The following is a 20,937-nucleotide window of genomic DNA, read 5'->3' on the forward strand; positions in this document are numbered from 1 at the left end:
ATCATTTGGAATCTATTAAGCCTGAAGAGGGACTCATATTTTAATTGTTGGGGATTTTTACTTGATGAAAAAAAATAATATGCCAATTGTTACCAGCCTTTATATCTCGTATAATAGGGGTAGATTAATTTCAACATTTGGTGGGGGGGGGGGGGGGGGGGGGGCACATGGGTCCATGCACAGAAAATGTTGAGCATCAAACACTTAATTTCCTCCATTCTGGTGAATTTTTCACACCTTTTTGAGCCTTTTCTGCATCCATTCATTGTGTAAATGTCTTTGATTTTCTCAAAATATGTCCTCTGCTACTTCTACACTTTCGAAGTATCCAAGGGGACATGTCCACTGCATCCTCCCCAAAATATACACCTATGCCTACATGTTTTGTATCCAAATATAGGCATAAACTGTCAAATCTTACCTGTTTTTTGCACAACATGAGGCAATCTTTTTTATTTTAAACCAAAAATAGCACAACAATAGGTAAGTATAACACACACTGTAAGCCGCACTTTGGGCTCAAGAAAAATAAAAAGTGGACTTCCTCAAATGCAAACCGAACATCCCATCAGCCTAATTTCCCTACCCACACAACACATTTATTTATTTAGGGTGTGTTATTAACTAATATGTTGATGATCTAATGATGTTCTTCCAGTTGGGTCATTTATTCTAATATATTTTGATTCCCAGTGTGACTGTGCTTTGGGTTTACACTGTGCTACTTAGACTACTTTACAGAAAGCACAGTCCACAACATGGGGCTACACTTGTCACCATTGTTCCCGCAGTCATCAGTGTTAAACTATAGCAGGGGTTGACTGATTGTGTGCCATTTGTAGCAGGATTACTAAGCGATCTGTTGGTTATCTTCGGCTGTTTGCTTTAGCTTTAGCAGACTAAATCAAAGTTCAGCTGAGGGTCAAGCCCAAGCAGAGTACACCAGGTAAAGCTGATGGTAACTCTGTGGCTCACGGCTGCAGACAATGGCCTGTGTATGGCCTGCACAGTGAGCCTATTGATCCCACTATCTCCACCTTGTCACTGAGAAATTCTCAAGTTTTTCTTCCCAGTAGTTTCCATCGTTTCTCAATAAAAACACCACTGCTACCCTGCATCTAGTCATTAAAACAACTCTCCCTTCAACAGCGAAGGACATTTCCTCTGGTTGACCTTGGTGGCCCATGCCTGACCCGAGGCCACGCTCCAGCCTCAGATTGATACGGCCGCACCGATGGAGCTAATTAATAGGAGCAAGTATCAAATGTAACAGAATGACTCTGCTATGCTAACCATGCGGGCAGATACTGGTGTCAGCGAGCAAACAGAATAGGCTAGACTCGAGGCCCCGGGGTCATTTCATCATGGGTGTGTAAACACCGAAAGAACGACACCACCGTCCCTCTCTGTTCTCGCTGCTCTTGTTTATGTCACACTCACAGCAGGCCAAGTGGAAATATCAACAGAAAAGGATAACAACATACAAATATTCACTAATCAGTTGCGTTAAAGGCCGAGAAAGACTTTATTAGAACGTGCTTTATTTTGTGTAAGAGTGTAAATAGACTCAGTAAAGCCCAGAAGAATGGTTCCAGGTGTCTGGACTTGGCAATATTAACTCTTGCTGTACACTGCCTCCACGAGGGCGGGCGCAGAAAAAAACATTAAGGCATAGAAGAGGAAAACTGTTTGTGTCTTTTCACAGTGGAGTCAAAGTTTCAGGCAAATTGTCCGTGATTTATCTGTGATTTATTGAGGCATTTATGACCGATGTTTTACAAATTGTTACACTCCAAATATACAAGCAGCAGTATGGACAATGTACTTGGGAAATATAGAAAATAGGGTATTGCTATCAAATCGTCATGATGCAAAATCTGTAGTTACTTATCGCAGAATAAAGCTGAACCAGCACACACTGTATTAAAATAATATACACTGTGCTAAGACTGGTGTGTCTAAAGGCATCAGTAAGATTTAAAAATCTTCATGGTAACAATTATGTACAAGGACTCCCCAAAGCAAAAACATTAATTTAATATCACAAACATATTTATTCTTCTTTGAAGAAAACTGTAGGTTTGGGTTCGCTCCCGATAACAAGCCCTCTTCTGTTCCACAGTTCTGTTGCGTATGTCAGGTTTCTGGTGTGTGTGGTTGTGTGTGTCCGTGTTTTACAGTTTGAGCTTGGCCTCTTTGGCCTCCATGGCTCCGGTGGCGACCTGGGCGCGCTCCGACAGCATGGCTGCTTGCTCAGCTGGTCCCTGTGACTGGGCATTCTTCAGCAGGAAGTGGCTGATGAAAAGCTTCAAGCCCTCCCGCAGCATTCCTAGCTTGGGAATTCCTGAAATCCTGGCAGATGGGAGACAATGAGGGACATTGATTTGAGATGTTCACACAGTGGAGAGGAGTGATTTAACAAGACGTGGGCTACTTGAGGTTAACATTCCCAAACAGGTAAAATATATTTTTTTAGACATGCTAGCAGCGTGGCTCCATTTTGGTCTCTTCACCAGACTGAAATGTGTCAATGGATGGATCGCCATTAAACTTTGCACAGACATTTATGGTTCTGACAGGATGATATGTCAGATATGTTGGTTTATAACTAAATACATAACCTCTAAGTATGTACTGCATATTGCCTACTACACTAACAGTTAAGTATGCCATTACCAGCAGACAGTTGAAATATACTCAAGTAAGGTGTCTTCTCTGCATCACATGACTGTATCGATCATGACATTACCTGGCTAAGCTACTGTTGAATGAAAACTGTTAATTTCAAATGTAAATCAACATAACCTGTTCCACTTTATTTAATAGTTTCCAGTATTATTTTAAGGCAAATTATTATTATTAAATATTTTAATGTGAATTAAATTATTAAATATTAAATTATTCCTCTTAAATGTATAGGCATTTAGGTGTGTTAGGTTACTGTTGTGTAAACAGTATTGACGGCATTGCATTTTGGGACGGTTGTCCAGGAAGCTCACATCTCATACTAAGAAATTCTTGCTCATCTAGTGAACAAACAGGTGTTTCTCATCACAAACATACTAAATTTTTACGTCATACTTAGTATGAATAGTATGTTAGTATGGGATTTCGAGCACAGCCTTATAGGTTTGTTTTTCAGTGTGTCTTAGGACGCATTCACACTGGTGCTATTTGGTCCTTTGGTCCGCTTTAACCCCGGCCCACTTCCACAGATAGTTTGGTTCGTTTGGAGTTGTGTGAATGCTAATTCGAACTCTGGTGTGGACCAAACGAGCAAACCCTGGTCCGTTTGAAAACTGGGGGTCTCTGTTCACTTGCAAGTGAACCCTGGTGCAGTTCGCTTACAGTGGGAAATGCAAACGGACTATCCAGCGAACCAAAGAGAGGAAGTGAACCAAAGAGAAGAAATGATGTAGAGCACAGTGCATTTTGGGTAGAAAAAAAACAAAAAAACAAAGCCAGCTGTGCAAACAATGAGAAGCAGAGATAAAAAAGAAATAGTTGGAAAATGTCTCGTGGGCAGACGTGGAGTAGTGAGGAGGTGCAGGCGCTTATTGATATATGGTCAGAGGACAATGTATCACAGTCGTGCTACGCACAATGAATTTCTGTTTTCGGTCCTGGCCAATCGATGAGCCGGGTTTTCTTCTTCTTCATGCTTTTTTCCTTCCTGGTAAGTGGTCGTCTTGGGCAATACCGGCCCCAAACAAGCAGCTGTTGTAACTACGTGACATTGTCCAGGTGGTTTGGTCCGCTTTAAAAAGTCAGTGTGAAAACAAACCGAACCAAATGAAGGTGTGAAATTTTTCAAGTCCCCCGGACTATCCTGGTGTGAATTTGCCCTTATTTTGAATGAATTTACATGTTTAAATCTTCAAAACTCTAAGAACTGAGTGTATGCACAAAGAAGCTCACCTTCCAAATATGCTGACTAGGTCTTCAGGCTCAAGGTCCTTGAGCAGTTTGGTGAGCACCTGACGCAAGAAGCGCACTGTGGACTTATCTAGTTCTCCAAACTCTATTACCTACACAGAAAAACACAGAGGTGACCGTGATGAATATGTTTTAAGATTTAATATAGTTTAAAATGCCGTGAAAGCTTCAACCAGCACGTGATGCGTCACTTACTTTGAGTATGGAGAGTGAGAGACACTTCTTCTGAAGGAAGTGGGTAACCAGCTGGACCAGGTTGTTAAAGGTGCTGCTGGGAAGGTTGGACAGCTCCCTGAACTTGTCCCATAGGCTGAACTGGAAAGTCATCTTAGAGAACACAAAACATTAAATTAAAAGACTGTACAACTGCAGTAACGATTTCCAAAAACAAGAGTGCTAACAACAGACACGGGCTTCTCTGCACAAGTAATCCTCTCATCCAGATCCAGTTTACATGTGAAAAGCAAACATTCCCACCAGCTCTGGTCCGAGCTCTTTGATGAAGGACAATGGTCATCAGTCTCTGATACGGACCCGCGGCCTACCTGGCAGCAAAGTAGGAAGTGTGGTCTCACCCCCATTGTTTGCAGTCACACTTTGAGTCAAATAATATCAGGAGGTGAGAGGTGCGAGAGGCTCCCACACTGCTGAGGTGAACTACAGGCCACACACAGGTCACACACAGTTTAAGAGAGTGTGTGGGCACACACATCAAACAGGTAATGCTCTTTATATCTTCTCATGATGAAATGAACGGTAAACTGGCTTCATTGAAGTATAATTTTCCACCCAACCTTCAGAGTGCAAATAATCCATTTTCAAATAAGTACCAAAGAGAGTGTACAGCTGGTCATTTGCACTCTTGCACTTTTAGATCAAGTGACTTTTTATTTGACTTCATTTTTTATGTATTCTGCCTTCATATGATCAAATGTGTTTTAGTATCATTATGTAGTCTAGTCTAGTATGTAGTCTGTTTGCTATTGTTTTCACTGTGAATTTTATGGTGTCTTTATGTCTGAAGCACTGTCCCTAATGCATTTTTCCCTGCGTGGGATAATAAAGTAGATCGGACTCTGAGGCTGGTGCTGCGTGCAAACTGAATTCATGACGGGAAAAATAAGTCGGGGGTTTTTGCTCAATTAAAAACGGAGTGTCCTCAGAACTGATGTCAAACTGCCAAAAACGAACCGACAAGCTGCAGCAGTGAAACTTGGTGTTTTTCATGCTATATGGTAGTCTACAAAAACAAAGAGAATGAGTCATAGCTGCTGGTGAAGGCAGGAAGCGCGTGCCACGGGGGAAATTCCTGTCACCCTTTCAGGGAATTGATCATGTCACGTAATGGCCAGGTAGTAAAACAGCTGTAGTGTATTTTGACACTGTCAGCAAAATTTAGTAAATAGTAAAGCTTACCATTTCATTACTTCATATTCATGTAAAAATACATATATGTCAACTATCTGCATGAGAAATAAACAAAAAGAAAAAATCATCCACCAGTAGAGATCAACTTGACCCAGATAGCCTTTATCACTATAAGAAGTTTCCACTGTGATGTGAGAATCAACGTATGCACAAGGGGAAGAAATACACATTATTAATATTATAGTTTTTTGGTTTTTTTTACTTTTTGCAATAAAATTATGACTAATGAAATGACAATTAATCGATTCTTCAACTGACAGAAAAACAATTTGCGACTATCAATGATTATTTGCTGAAGTAAAATTTTCAAACAAAAACCGGGCCCGTTCCAATCACTAAACTGGGAGGGTTTGCTGCTTTTCTTTGCCTTATGTGACGAAAAAAGAACATGTTTAGGTTTTGGAGCGTTTGTCAGACAAACAAGCAATTTAAAATCATCACCTGAGGCTTTAGGAAATCGTATATTTTATTAACCAACATGAGATTCAGCATATTAACGCACTTATAAAATCTACAGCGACAAATTTAGGCATCACTTTTGATTCTCTGTGGACCTTGAACCATATGTCAATAATCTCGTTAAATCCTGCTACTTCCACCCAAGAAATATTATCAAAATCAAATCAGTTTTGTCTTTTTCTGACCTAGAAAAGCTAATTGATGCTTTTGTATTCTCGTGCCTCGACTACTGTAATGCATTGTTTACGTGCCTCAGTAAATCTTTAGTAGCTCTGCTTCAACTAGTGCAGAATGCTGCAGTTCGTATTTTAACTGGGACAAATCGTAGGTCACATATCACCCCCAATTCTCGCCTCCCTCCACTGGTTGCCAGTTAACTTCAGAATTGATTTTAAGATTCTTTTAATAACTTTTAAAGCTCAACATGGTTTAGCGCCGAGTTATATATGAGCTTCTGACTACCTTTGCTCCAACGTGTGACCTGAGATCCTCAAGCCTACCCTTGCTAGTCGTCCCTGGGTCAAGGCTGGTAACTAGAGGTGACCGACCAGGGTTTTGTCATCAAGACCCCGAGGCTCTGGAATTCTCTGCCTGAGGAGATCAGGCTGGCTAGCACATTACCTGTTTTTAAATCATTGCTTAAAAGATACTTTTCTAGGAAAGCTTTACCTTTTAATGTCTGATGTGTACGTTTGTTATTTGTAACTTTTGTGTTTTATTTCCTGTGTATTGTTTTGTTGTTGTATTTCTATGCGCTTTGTGAAGCACTTTGTAATGTTGTTTAGATAAGCGCTATACGAATAAATATTGTTATATTTTGTATATATATTAAAATCATTGTTGGTACTGATCTTGCAAATTAGTTCGAAAGAATTAATAAGAGGGCACTTTCTTACTATACATTTTTCCTAATTTACTGCCCTCAAGGTAACAATTTCATGTGTTAACTTAAGAAATAATTGTTTAGAAGAAAGACTATTAATTGCATGTGCTAATCCGACTGTAGTTGTGTTGTAAGCCTGTTTTATGGAACGAGGTTCAGTTTATTTGATGATGACGTGGTTGATAAAATCCAGGGCTCACACACCTTTTTAAAACATAAAAACTATGCCAAAAAGGACATTTTAAACACTTTTAAAGGAGCCATATGTTAGAAATCTAAAGCAAATAGTCGTAAAATCCTCCTAATATGTCACAGAGACTAAGGAATAATGTTCATATAACATACTGATCTCACTGACAACAATAGTACAGCCAGAATATTCGCATTTTAAAAAAATATTTTACGGTCTGCAAATCATGTTTATGTTTTGAATTTGTGTTTTGGCCTGTTGCGCCACCCACCGTCATCTACCAGTCACGCAGTCAGTAGAGTCTCAGCATCAGTTAAAGTTATGACTGAGCTACAGCAGCACGGCAAGCAGCATTAGCAGTGTCCCAGTACATAGCATTAGCAGCCGGCTCCTCCTCAGCTGTATCCCGGCAGCAGCGTTAGCAGCAGAGAAGCCGGACTTGCTCGAACGGTCCGCTGGAAAACCGAAGATCAAGGATGCGGCGACGCGGCCCTGCCACGGCAGCTGCCTGTGGACAAACAAATCAGTCTCCAGCGTGCCGCTGTCCAGCAACCTCGAATCTGTAGGGGAGGGGGGGCGGACACGACTCGCGGCAGTATTTTGAATTTGAGTGCAGTAACCATTTTGGCCACATTCTTACATACAGCACCTTTAAAGCTAAATTCCATCAAATTTGAGGACTCAAAATGGCAAGTTTGAACATGGATCAAGGCTAATTACTTTTACAACACTTCAAATTTTTTTAATGAGAACTTGCAGACTTTACAGCAGCTCAGAGATTACAATTAAAAAGAGAGAGAAGCCTGAATGTGTGAACACTTCTCAGTTGTTCTGTGTCTGTGGTGGTGTGAAACAATGACACAGCTGTGGGAGACTCACATGTAGACAGCGGCCTTACTAACAAGGTAAAAAAATAAAAAATAAAAAAAAATATCTAGTTCCCCGACGGACATAATTGAGTGACGGACCGAGTCCAACTGTAAATCTCCGCTTTCACTTTGTGCAGCGCATTCTCGCATTTTGACAACATGGCAAGTGAGCCTGACGAACCTGAAGACCCACCCGTAAACCTTAAGTCCTCCGTTTGGGAACACTTTGGTTTCAGGTCAAAATACGAAGATGGAAATAAACAAGTTGACAAGACAAAAGCAGTGTGCCGACACTGCAGAACAGCGGTCGGGTATGTACTAACATGCTAACGCATCTAAAGTGACACCACCCGAGTTTGAACATTAACCGGCACGACTAGAAAAAGCAATCTGGTGCAAACTACGATATCGTCGTCGTTTAAAAAGAAAGAGCGTTTCCCTGACCGTCGCGCTAAAGAAATAACCAACGCCACTGGAGTTGAGTAAAATTGTTTAAGCTGCACTTTAAATATAAGCATGTTTTGTTTACTGCACTTTAACAAAGTGGGAAAGCTAAGTAAGTTCCTAGTAAAACTGAATCTGAGCAGGCTTTAAAGCTGACCAGCTGCACTATACGTTTTATTTTAATTGAGTAAAACTGTTTAAGCAGAAATGTATATTTATATTTTTCATTCAAAAATGTGTTAAAAAAACAGCAGGATTTTATTTTTCACTTTTATATTTCTATTTTCATTCAAACAATGTGAAAAAGCAGGATTTTATATATATTTGTTTCATTCAAAAATTGTGTAAAAAGAGTTAACTGCTGTGGTGGTATGTTTTAATAAGGTTACCAATAAGTAAAAGATATTTAATAGTTGTCTATTTTTTTCATTACTGTACCGAAAAAAACAAACTATGACGTGTACAGAGGTACGTACCGAACCGTGATTTTTGTGTACCGTTACACCCCTAATATATATATATATATATATATATATATATATATATATATATATATACACAGTACAGGCCAAAAGTTTGGACAAAGTTTTAGCCACCCTTTGCTCTGATTACTGCTTTGCACACTCTTGGCATTCTCTCGATGAGCTTCAAGAGGTAGTCACCTGAAATGGTTTCCACTTCACAGGTGTGCCTTATCAGGGTTAATTAGTGGAATTTCTTGCTTTATCAATGGGGTTGGGACCATCAGTTGTGTTGTGCAGAAGTCAGGTTAATACACAGCTGACAGCCCTATTGGACAACTGTTAAAATTCATATTATGGCAAGAACCAATCAGCTAACTAAAGAAAAACGAGTGGCCATCATTACTTTAAGAAATGAAGGTCAGTCAGTCCGGAAAATTGTAAAAACTTTAAATGTGTCCCCAAGTGGAGTCGCAAAAACCATCAAGCGCTACAACGAAACTGGCACACATGAGGACCGACCCAGGAAAGGAAGACCAAGAGTCACCTCTGCTTCTGAGGATAAGTTCATCCGAGTCACCAGCCTCAGAAATGGCAAGTTAACAGCAGCTCAGATCAGAGACCAGATGAATGCCACACAGAGTTCTAGCAGCAGACCCATCTCTAGAACAACTGTTAAGAGGAGACTGCGCCAATCAGGCCTTCATGGTCAAATAGCTGCTAGGAAACCACTGCTAAGGAGAGGCAACAAGCAGAAGAGATTTGTTTGGGCCAAGAAACACAAGGAATGGACATTAGACCAGTGGAAATCTGTGCTTTGGTCTGATGAGTCCAAATTTGAGATCTTTGGTTCCAACCGCCGTGTCTTTGTGAGACGCAGAAAAGGTGAACGGATGGATTCCACATGCCTGGTTCCCACTGTGAAGCATGGAGGAGGAGGTGTGATGGTGTGGGGGTGTTTTGCTGGTGACACTGTTGGGGATTTATTCAAAATTGAAGGCACACTGAACCAGCATGGCTACCACAGCATCCTGCAGCGACATGCCATCCCATCCGGTTTGTGTTTAGTTGGACGATCATTTATTTTTCAACAGGACAATGACCCCAAACACACCTCCAGGCTGTGTAAGGGCTATTTGACCAAGAAGGAGAGTGATGGAGTGCTGCGGCAGATGACCTGGCCTCCACAGTCACCGGACCTGAACCCAATCGAGATGGTTTGGGGTGAGCTGGACTGCAGAGTGAAGGCAAAGGGGCCAACAAGTGCTAAACACCTCTGGGAACTCCTTCAAGACTGTTGGAAAACCATTTCAGGTGACTACCTCTTGAAGCTCATCGAGAGAATGCCAAGAGTGTGCAAAGCAGTAATCAGAGCAAAGGGTGGCTATTTTGAAGAAACTAGAATATAAAACATGTTTTCAGTTATTTCCCCTTTTTTTGTTAAGTACATAACTCCACATGTGTTCACTCATAGTTCTGATGCCTTCAGTGAGAATCTACAATGTAAATAGTCATGAAAATAAAGAAAACGCATTGAATGAGAAGATGTGTCCAAACTTTTGGCCTGTACTGTATATATATTGAACCGTGATTTTTGTAACGGTACACAAAAATCACGGTTCGGTACGTACCTCTGCACACAAGTCACAGTTCGTTTTTTTCGGTATATATATATATGTATATGTATGTGTGTGTGTGTGTGTGTGTGTGTAAAATAATTTCAAAGAATAGAAATTCAAGTACTTTCGATAACCCATGTCTACTTTCAAGAATAGTTTTACTTTTTATTCTCAGTTGTCAGTCTGCGTGGGTTTTTATCAGTTAGAGTACCTGGAAGCGGCGATCGTGGGAGCAGAATTTCTCTCCCAGCACGGCGTAATAGGCGTTGAAGCTTTTCTCCTGCAGACAGCAGTCCATCAGAACATGAACAATCTCCCTCTCCTGCTTGTCCTTCAGGCCCATCCTTCACACAGAGCAAATAAAAGGCGTTAAAACATCACCCTTACAGCTGGGCTGCTTTAAAATAAAACACGGCATCTAATATTTCTGTCTTTCAATCTTTGGTAAACCAACTTAACATAAAGGCATGCAGCAGAGGTAAGTGATAACACACCTGAGCAGTTTCTCGAAGGCATCCAGGTAATCTTCGCTGGTCATAATCACACAGAAGATGTTTCTCCTGACCTCGGTGTTCATCCTCTGCTTCCTGGCCAGCTCTAAGACTTTGGCACTGAACTGAAACAAATGAAAAAATGACAATAGTTTAGTGAGATGTTAGTAAACAATTCTGACTAGATCTGCTCGGGCTGCACAATTAATAAAAATATGATCAAAAGTGAAATATGATCAAATGCAATATCCAAATTTCCTATTTCATTTATGTTTCTCTTATTTAACCTTATTTTATTTATTATTTAGTAACTCTTCACCCCATAAAATGTACTTTATTAATTTTCCTCGACTAAACAAGGTCAGGGTGGAGTCAATTTATAAGCCCTCCTCTGGTTTCCGACCTCATCTGCACATTCTCTAACCCACTTTCTATAAAGAGTGATTTGTACTGAATGTATAATTTGTTCCTTTTATATGTGCACATAAACAAACAATAAACTAACAACATAGCATTATAAATGAAGCACGGTGGTGTTAGAGAGACGCCCCAGCCTACAAATCACATTCCAGACATAAGGGAACATGCTCATTCGGTACAGAACCGGCAAACACATCCTTATTATTCTTTCTTTTTTTTCCAGTGAAAGTGTAATGCAAAAATGACTCACTAAAATTGTGACTTATATTGTATTCTCTTTCAAAATGATAACAATATGACTGTTATTTTGCAGACTGTGCAGACCTAGAGCTGAGTGTCAGTTTACTTTTTTGACGCTTGTGCTGATATGATGCCTGAGTTTTTGTACTATATTAAAACAACACTGACTGCTGACATTGAAAAATATATCTGCAACAGTACCAGAACTTACTAAAAGTGTAAATAAATTAGTTTAAATTCAGCTAAATTTTGATCTGTGTGTACACGAGGAATAATTAAACAAGATTGTGTATCTGTACAAGGAACTTTTTTATACTTAGTGCAGGTGCTATATCTAGTTGGCACCAAAAAGTACTGAGGTTTGATACTCAGCCTGAATACTGACCAATTAGTACTGACCAAAAATGGAAATACTGTCTGTCTTCTAAACAATTAAAATATACCGTGGCCTACTGACACTGTACTAACACATGTAGTTCACATGATGATGGTGATAGATGACTGATGTTCGGTGAGAAAACATTTACTTTTATTTCAAATCAATGCTGGGGAAAAAAAAACAAATTTGAAGATAACATAAAAATAAACGAGTTAATTCAGAAATAAAATAAACCAAATACAACCCTGCAGATGCTAGAAATGTTGCAACACAGACAGGGTAATACACACAGTACCTGCTTACCGCAACACGGCATGGCTGAAACCTTCCACATCAAAACACGCCTTCCTCCAACGCAGATCTATACTGAGATGACTACTGTATTCTTGTTATGTGTGGTTTCAGTGCTCTACCTGTCCCTCAGCAGTATTCTGTTTTGAGGTTGTGTTTCCTTGCTCGCTGATCATGGGCGCTCCGCTCCACGAGGAGCCGACGATCCACCAGCGGCCCACTTGCTCTGCTGCCAGGAGGTTATCCAGAGAGACCCTCAGTTTCATGTCGCTGCCTCCCGCACTGCGCTGGATCTGAAGACCACATTTACACATTGTTAGCCATGTGTTCACTTAGCAGACAAACACTAGTTGTAAAATATTAAAGGACACCACATTCACAGGTGAAAACTGTGGAGACAGCCACTCTGCTGGTCATGCTGAAACACTTTGGGTCTGTAAAGGTGGAACTCTGGGGCCACCTGGTGGTACAAGTGGACACTACTACAGCAATAACTATGTAGAAAGAACAAAGTAACCCTTTTCAGTATGATGAGTGCCTATAGGCTACACATAACAAAAAAAAAAAATCAATATTGGTTTTCACTAATGTGGAGAAATTAGGATATGTCAAACAAAACATCTGGTCATGTTGTGAAAATCACCCACCAGAGTCCTCTGCAACTTCCTCAGTCTCTCCACAGGCTCAGGATCGTAGCCTGGGATCTTCCTCATATCATTGTTCTTCAAAGCCAGCATAGTTTCCAGCATGAAACGCACCTGAGAACATTCGTGCATTTAAACTAATGTTAGGTAAGCTTCCAACTGCAATACAAGTCAATGCAGACGCCAGAAGACTTTAGGTAAAAGTAAAAGGTAATTTTGTTTGCCTTACCCTGGTCTGATCCTGGAACTTTGACCCCACGTCGCCGGCCTTGCGCTGGCCTTCAGAGATGAGCTCCTTGAGAGCCAAAGCGTCGTCCTTCCTCAGCGAGAAGCCGACATTCCTCAGAACCAACAAAACTAGCTCAATGTCCTTCTCCATAAAGGCGCCGACAAACAGTTTGAGGATATCGAAGATGAGGACAGAATGCACCACCTGGAAGTTGTACAAGTGACCGACGATGGCGACCAGGTTGTCACATTCCTTGCTTTCAGTTGGATTTTTGTAGACCTCGTCAAACTTCCGCACGACTGCCTCCAGAAAATGGGCTCCCACCTGGAAAATGATCAAAGGGGAATATTAAAGACGTGGGATTTCTGTATGTTAGTATCTGTGGATGATGACAGATAAATAATGGTCCAATATAACAGCATCACTCCTTTAATAATCTCTCAAACTGTGTCGAAAGGCAACTGTTGACTGTGGCGGATTTTATTGATGATTCTGTTTATGGTAATTTACAGGATGGAGAGTCAATACAACTGACAGATAACAATCCAATTACACCTTGAGCAAAGGAAACCAAGGTGTTAGATATCACTTTCCTATTCATTAAAAGAGCATTAGCTTACAGTAGAGATGTGTGAAAGCAGCTTATCTCTTTCAGGAAAAACAAGCCTGCAATGAATAATTTAAAATCTGATGTCAGTTCTCATGTCAGTGGTTTTGTTTTCTCACACGGATGCAGGGCAGTAAAATCAAAGTCTACTCGCTTCCTACTGTTTCTCTTATCAGTGGATGAGACAGTGAACTGAGGGTCCCTGATGGAAATCCCCCCAGAAAATAAAACCTGTTAAATTAAGCTCCATCCGAGCAAGAATTAAATAAGGTGTGCTTACTTCCAACCCGACAGCGTGATGGAGGACGCTGACAAGCAGGACGTGCTCCATCAGGAGTCTGTCAGGCATCAGGGACGGGGTGACGCAGGCTGCCAGCAGCACCTCCGTTAGGGTATCATTCATGTCCTTCCTGCTGCAGCTCATGTACAGCTCCTCCAGCTGACCACTGATGGACGCCATGTTGGGCTCACTCAGCCTGAAAAAGTAAGAAAATTATCACACACAACATTGACCTGCAAGAATCCATTCAATGTATATCTTACATCTGCAAAAATCCTTTAATATTTGAGGGGTAAGTTCTCCTCTAATTATGTAGCAGGACTAAGAACGTTAGTTTGTGTCTTGTTGTTAGTTGCAGGACAATCTCCTCCTCAAATCTTCTGTTTGCATTTGCGCAGCAGCGATTTCTTATTTGTCAACTCATCAATTAGTAAATCAAAAGAAATTAATTGCAAACAATTTTGATAATCGAGTAACTGTTTATCAAGCAAAAATGCCAAACTCTCACTGGTTTCAGCTTCCCAAATGTGAGGGAGGATCTGTTTCATTTTTCTGTCTTATATTATGGTGAAATTAATATCTTAGGGTTTTGGATTGTTTGGCAGATAAAACCAGCAATTTTAAGAAGCTGCCTTGGGCTTCTGGGAAATTGTGATGAGCATTTTTATTTATTTGACATATTACAGACAAAACAATTGATAAGAAGACAAAAACAACTTGATGATAAAAAAAAGTCTATAGCTTTAGCTACAATATGTCTGTGTAAAGCCTGATTAGAGATCTACAAACATGCTCCACATCTTAGTGCAAATCAACTGTGAATATTAGAAAGAAGGACCCAGCTGAGCATCTACGGGCAATGGCAACAAGCAATAAAACAAACCATTTCTCAAGGTAATACACTCAGGGGCTTTGCTGGAATCAATCCTGTGAAATTAAAAAAAAAAAAAAAAAAAAAACGAACATTTTTTATGTCATTCCCTTGATTTCATGAGTATATTTACTGTAATGGATATACACATGTTTGCAATATATGCCAAAAACATGCATATCATGTCAGTACCAAAGTCCTACCCCCTTTCTTTCTGCTAAGTGTGGAAAAGAAAATCCTGATTAAATGAGTGGAGAAACATAACAAATAAATACGCTTCCACACAGGTAGATGGTGCAATTAAGCAATTTACATTCAGTCATGTTCTGTGGCATGTATGAAAATTATTCGTGTCCAGATCTTGACAAAAAAAAAAGCAGCTCTCGTGGCCCGACACCTTACTGAGACACTTTAAGTCGTTTTTTTTTCCCTTTAATTTGTTGCCTGTCTGTACATATGTCCTAATGTGTAAGATGCATCAGCAGATAACTTCTTACACTTAGCAGAAAGAAAGGGGGTAGGACTTTGATATTGACATGATATCTATGTTTTTGGCATATAATGCAAAATTGTGTAAATCCAATACAGTAAATTTACTCATGAAATCAGGGTAATGACACAGATTTTTTTTAATTTAATAAGATTGTTAAAAACATCTATCACAAGCTACTATTCATTCCAGCAAACCCCTGAGTATATTACCTTGAGTAGTGCTTTGTTTTATTGCTTATGAATACAGCATCTGATTTTGTGAAAAGGAGAATGTGCTCTGTCTGTGCTGTGGTGAGACAGTTACCTGTTCACCAGGCCTTTTACGTTCCTCTTCAGTTTTTCTAGCTCAGCTTTGCGTTTATCATCTCCAATGCCTCGCAAGTGAGGTGGCACATACTTGCCTGCTGCAGTGTTGACCTGGACATTGAAAGATGTAACGTGCATTTAGATCCATTGGACAGCATATGAGGTGTCACTGGTAATGAAATAATAAAAGACATAATAAAACTCACAGTTTCTGACTTTGAGCCTGATGTGTCTGCTTCTTCTTCTTCTTGTGGTTCCTCTTCATTTTCATTGTCTGAGTCAGCTGCATCACTTTCAACCTGCTCATCCTCCATTTCCTCCTCCTCCTCCTCAGCATCCTCCTCATCAATCATTTCATCATCATCGTCGTCGCCAGCATCCACCTCATTTTCATCGTCAGTTGAACCCATATCTTCATCACTGTCTTCATTCTCCATCTCATCCTCTGCTTCTTCATCCTCATCTGACAGCTCTGAGTCATTCTCATCAAGCTTTTCAAAGTTATCCTTGGCCATGTCCATGTCATCATCATCATCATACATCCCCACAGCCGATGAGCCAGAGTCAAGCATACCCAGGATGTAATCCAGTCCATCAGCCACAAAAGACTGAGGGAGACTCTTCTTGTTTTTCCTCTTGTTTAATCCCAGGTACCGCTCTAACTTCTTTATTTCTCTGTCTTCCTGCTCATTTGCCTCCAAAAGTGCCATTTTTCTTGATTCCTGAAGCTTGTTGATTTTTTTGCCCTTTTTGGAGGATGCTGGTGTTTTGGAGCTGTCTGATTTCTTAGAAGGAGCATCACTGGGCTGTGCTTGTGACACTTCTTTCTTTGCTTTCTCCTTTTTCTTCTTCTTCTTCTTCTGCTGCTGCTGGGGCTGTTCCTCAGCTGATATCCTCGAGGTTTCACCATCATGGAGGGGCAAAGTGAGGGTCTTTTTGCCCTCATAATGACTTTTCATTTTGGCTTTTTTCAGTTTTCGCTTCTCTTTGCGCAGCTCCTTTCTGCTTTTCTTTTTCACAAACCTCAAGCCATGGTCATTGTCCCTTTCTTCAGTGCCACTTTTGCTTTTAATGAACTCATCCACTGCCACCATGTACTTCTGTAACACAGCATTTCCCTTCGTCTTCTTCTTCTTCTTGCTGTTCTGCTTCCATTTCCCTTTCATTTCTACAACTTAAACTCAACCGGCTAAAGTAGCCGCTAGCTATAGCCGCTCAGGTTAGCTAACAAGCTAACGTTACTGAACTACAGACGCTTTAAAACACAAGGCAGACGTTTAACAGAGGTTGAAACTCGTTCCTATTTTAAACACTTAAATACCTTTAAAATGGCACATGTTTCTCCATGAGGACAGTTTTGTTTGTTGACCCGCGAGCATGCGACCATTTACTTCCGGGGTCACGCCACAGACTAGGCGCACGGCGATGACGTACTTTATTTTGGGGCGTTTTTCTTTTTTTCAGCACGGAGCGGGTTTCCTTCGATGTAAACTGTCCGTTAACCAGTCACAGCTATTTTGCAGAGCCAAGAAGACGCTGGAGTTGTTGTTGCCATCGCTGCCAGTTGTACGAGCTAGCATGTAACGTTAGTGACCTGTAGCCTCCTTTTTCTGTATTTGCAATATGAAGAATGGAAGAAGACGATGTTACTATCAGAGAGCAGAATTTCCACAGCCAAGTTCGAGAGTACATCGTAAGTAACGAACGGAGCGGCTAGTCGCGGCTAGCAGGCTAACAACGTCCTCTACTGCACAGAGACGTTAACGGTAGCTAACGTTAGCTTCAGCTGTCAGTTTGATACAGCAGGATATACTAAGCTCTATAACGATAGTCGCTTTAATTATGTACCCCGAAAAAGTCTTATTGTATCTCTACTTTATTCAAGCATTGTGTAAATTAAAAACAATGAGCGAACGTGCTAATTAAAGTTAGCTTATGTTAGCTACCATAAACTAGTTGATTACAGTAGTAACTTAGCTGCTGTATTGATTGTTGTGGGACAGAGCTGTATTAATTGTCGTTGCACTAGCAAGATCTGTATCTGGGACGTGGACAAAATGTCCCAGTCCTTAGTAATTCAGTGTTTGTTTCAGTGAGGACTGAGACATCTCTGTAATTGTGGGACACTTAATTTTTTATTTAATTTAAGCTATTTTAAGCTTATATTTTCCAGCACAGTGGCTGTTGAAGCTGCTGATGGAGGGCAGATAGATCATATGTGTAAGGAAAGTATGGGTTGGATCTAATTTAGGATGGCATTGTTTCATAAAAACAATAACAGCTGACAACATTTTATGAAGAATTTAATCAAAAGTCAAAGATCTGTTTGTGATCAGTAACACTGAATTCGACACAAGTGGGTAGGGTTTCCCTAAATACAGAAACGGCTTTGGTTGTCCTGTGTTTAAGTCCTTTTTTATGTTTTATCGCCCTCAATGATGATTTAAGATGCCCTTAACTTCTTTTAATTTGATCTGAACTTGTGGTTCAGGAAGGGAACTTTTTATTTATGGCAGATATTTGTAGAGCTTGGGACAGGAGACATTTCCAGTTCAAAAAAATATGTTAAAATGTATGTTTTTGTCTGGCAAATGTTTCCCTGCTGTAACTGCACTTGTAGTGTCCCTGTGGGCTGGCCTCTTTTAATTGCATGCCACAATAAAAAACATAACATACTATTGTCTGTGCCTTGAAAATTGCTGTTGCTTCTCTGCCGTGAACCACATTGTTTTTGAGAGTTTCTCATTGTCTAGACATAATTTTAAAAAACAAAAACAGTTTAAGGCAAGAAGGTTCAAGAGGGGACACTTTGTCTTGAGTATTACTGACAGACACTGTTGAAATATAGAAACTATCAAATGTCTCAACAGCAGGCAAGCTCAACATCTCGGCTGCAGCTTGCACATTTTGTCCTGAGCATCTCTCCACACCTGACTCTCAGTATCCTATATCAACACTCTTAATGTAAGATGCTGTAATGACACTGTGTCATTCAACCTTAGTGCCTGTGGGGAGTCAGCCTATGGATTGATTTCTGCAGGCACAAAATTACTTATATGGTTGCATGTAAAGCTTGGCAATAGGCTATATCGATATTATATTGATACTGTGATTGTGGTTATTCTAATATCAAAGGTATTATAACTGACCAGGCTGTTCTATTATCTGGCTTTACTCCACATTACTGATTATTTATCAAGAATCTCACTGTGTAAATATTTTGTGAAATACCAATAGTCAACCATCGATATTTAAGTATTTGGTCAAAAATATTGTGATATTTGAATCCTTCCATTTTGCCCAGCCCTAGTTGCATGTACTTATTTTGCTGCCAAGGTTACTCTGGGTTGAGTTTCAAGTTGGTAAACATGAGTCAGTGACAGGATGATATGCTCTTATATGAAGTGTGGGGAAACTGTTTATTCTGTTATTTGATCCAGCTGCAAAGAATTATTGAAAAATGCACATTGCTGTGTGAAATCAGGTTAACACAGGATAATGTGTAATAGAAAAATAACACACACCAAGGGTTGTAGTGAGGTGCTGAGTAGGAAAAAAAGTGTTGCACACTCTGGCTCCATGTGCAGATGACGTTTTGCACCCCAGGCTGACTTTAAGATCAACAATCATGATTGTTACTTGCAGCACAGGATAATGTGTCACTAGTTTACATGTGGTTTGGCCGGTAATTACATTTTCCACCGCCACCTCCAAACAAGGATGTAACATCATCAGGGTTTCACATGCTTTTGTAAACAGAGATGCAGTGTGCAGAACAAATTGAGTTTGGAGATAATACAGTGTGTATTTTCAACAGGCTTTCCAACATAACGCTACTCTTTCTTTCTGTAGTCTCTTCCTTGTGCATGCATTGATAAACTTTTTACAAACCCAGCTAATGACATAGGTAATCAGGTTACCTATAATGCTTTAGCCTGCATGAACTTATGTTTCACGTTGACACATCCAGGGGGCAAAATTAACTCTTTTGTCCTCTGGCCAAATGGCTTGTGAATGTTTAGATTTTACCAACTACTCGGTAGATAACCATTGTTTATTTGGCTTACGAGTGAAGCAAATCTACTAGCCACATGCATATTTTACCAGCATTTGGCTCATGGATGGTGCTGATATTGTACCTTGGACACATCTGAAATCAGATTACCGCTAAAATAGTCTAATAATGACGTCACTTAAGTTCAGGAAAATACTGATGAATTCAAATGCTTGCAGGTATTGCAGGATCGTCTCTCAGAAAAGATGCAATAACTGTCCCTCAGGTTCAGCTTGAGTTCATATATCATAACAGTGTGAAATACTCTTCCTAAATTGGTTGGGGATGTTTGCAAACCTGTTTCCTTTCCATGTCCTTCATTGTGTTACCCTGTATATATATTTTTTTATTAAAACAAAGTGATGACTTCACTAATGACTGTGGCGTTGACTGGTCTGCTTGTTGCTGTCCGTTATCTCTCCCCAAACTGTTGTATTGAGTCTGTGGGTGTTTATCAGCTCCTTGCACCTGATTCTTGAGCCACTGTCCAAAAGAGTTTTGTAGCTCGTAAATATATCAGCTGTCTTTAATTTGGAAAGGGACGGCAGGCGGTAAGAAAAACAGTTTTTGCTCCAGCTGTCATATAACACCACATATACATCCCAGGTTGACTGACAATGTTTGGCATTTCTGGTCGGTTTGTCCGTCCGAAATGTGCACGGTCCGTCTGGTGTCTGGCTGAGTCATCTCATAATCCCAGCTCGGCCGTGATGAGTTGTGCAATGTTGACAGGGTGCAAAGTGCTGAAGTGGGAGCTTCTAACATTAGTTACATCCCGGTCACTGTCACAGTAGAAGGGGGGAATGTGGAATGCGATACTTCTGTAAGACCATCCCGCTTGTTTTGAGGCCGTGGTTACCTAATAAATCCCATGCATTGGTAATTTCTGGATGACTCTGCGTGTAGCGTTGGCCTAATTAGTATTGTCAGATGTTGGAATATGATGATGCATTGCTCGCTTTTGTTCTTTAATCAAATAAATGGGTCATGTTGAGCCATACTGCTTAGTAGTGAATTATTTGTGTTGTAATGGGACCTGCTTTTTCCTTTTTTTGCACACTTCAACAGGCCTATACGAAATGCACAGTTATTTTTGGACAGGAAGCATGCACATTTACATACTGCACAAATACTGAGTGATCAAGTATTATTAGAACATTAGAGGAAATTGACAGATTTGGGTGAGCAAGTCTGTTTGCACTCTTGTGTTTTGATCAGTGTGCAGCCTGGGCACTCCACAAATAAAACACAGTTACAATTAAAGCTATCAGAGCTTGATTAGGTGATTATTTTGACTTGTGGTAATCAGGCAATCAATCAGGTAAATGTTTTGAGATAAAAATG

At 40.3% G+C, this 20,937-nt stretch overlaps 2 protein-coding genes across 2 annotated transcripts in view; one reads left to right on the forward strand and one right to left on the reverse strand.

Annotated features, from left to right (window-relative positions):
* Nucleotides 1-1,502: 1,502 nt before the first annotated feature.
* On the reverse strand, nucleotides 1,503-16,923 carry nom1 (nucleolar protein with MIF4G domain 1). The gene is made up of 11 exons (XM_033638238.2): nucleotides 15,746-16,923; nucleotides 15,538-15,650; nucleotides 13,871-14,066; nucleotides 12,984-13,307; nucleotides 12,758-12,868; nucleotides 12,233-12,403; nucleotides 10,784-10,905; nucleotides 10,501-10,633; nucleotides 4,132-4,263; nucleotides 3,919-4,028; nucleotides 1,503-2,352 (listed from the first exon to the last, which is right to left on the reverse strand). The coding sequence occupies exons 1-11, from the start codon at nucleotides 16,703-16,705 to the stop codon at nucleotides 2,175-2,177; spliced, it is 2,550 nt and encodes an 849-aa protein (XP_033494129.2). The 5' UTR covers nucleotides 16,706-16,923; the 3' UTR covers nucleotides 1,503-2,174.
* Nucleotides 16,924-17,014: 91 nt separating this feature from the next.
* The window catches only part of lmbr1 (limb development membrane protein 1), a 44,963-nt gene continuing 41,040 nt past the window's right edge, over nucleotides 17,015-20,937 (forward strand). Inside the window, exon 1 of the mRNA XM_033638239.2 lies at nucleotides 17,015-17,232. Within this exon, the coding sequence (XP_033494130.1) occupies nucleotides 17,170-17,232 (63 nt within the window). The 5' untranslated portion in view covers nucleotides 17,015-17,169. The remainder of the gene's footprint in view (nucleotides 17,233-20,937) is intronic.

The sequence above is a fragment of the Epinephelus lanceolatus genome, chromosome 20 (assembly GCF_041903045.1).
Source record: "Epinephelus lanceolatus isolate andai-2023 chromosome 20, ASM4190304v1, whole genome shotgun sequence".
Lineage (NCBI taxonomy): Eukaryota > Metazoa > Chordata > Actinopteri > Perciformes > Serranidae > Epinephelus > Epinephelus lanceolatus.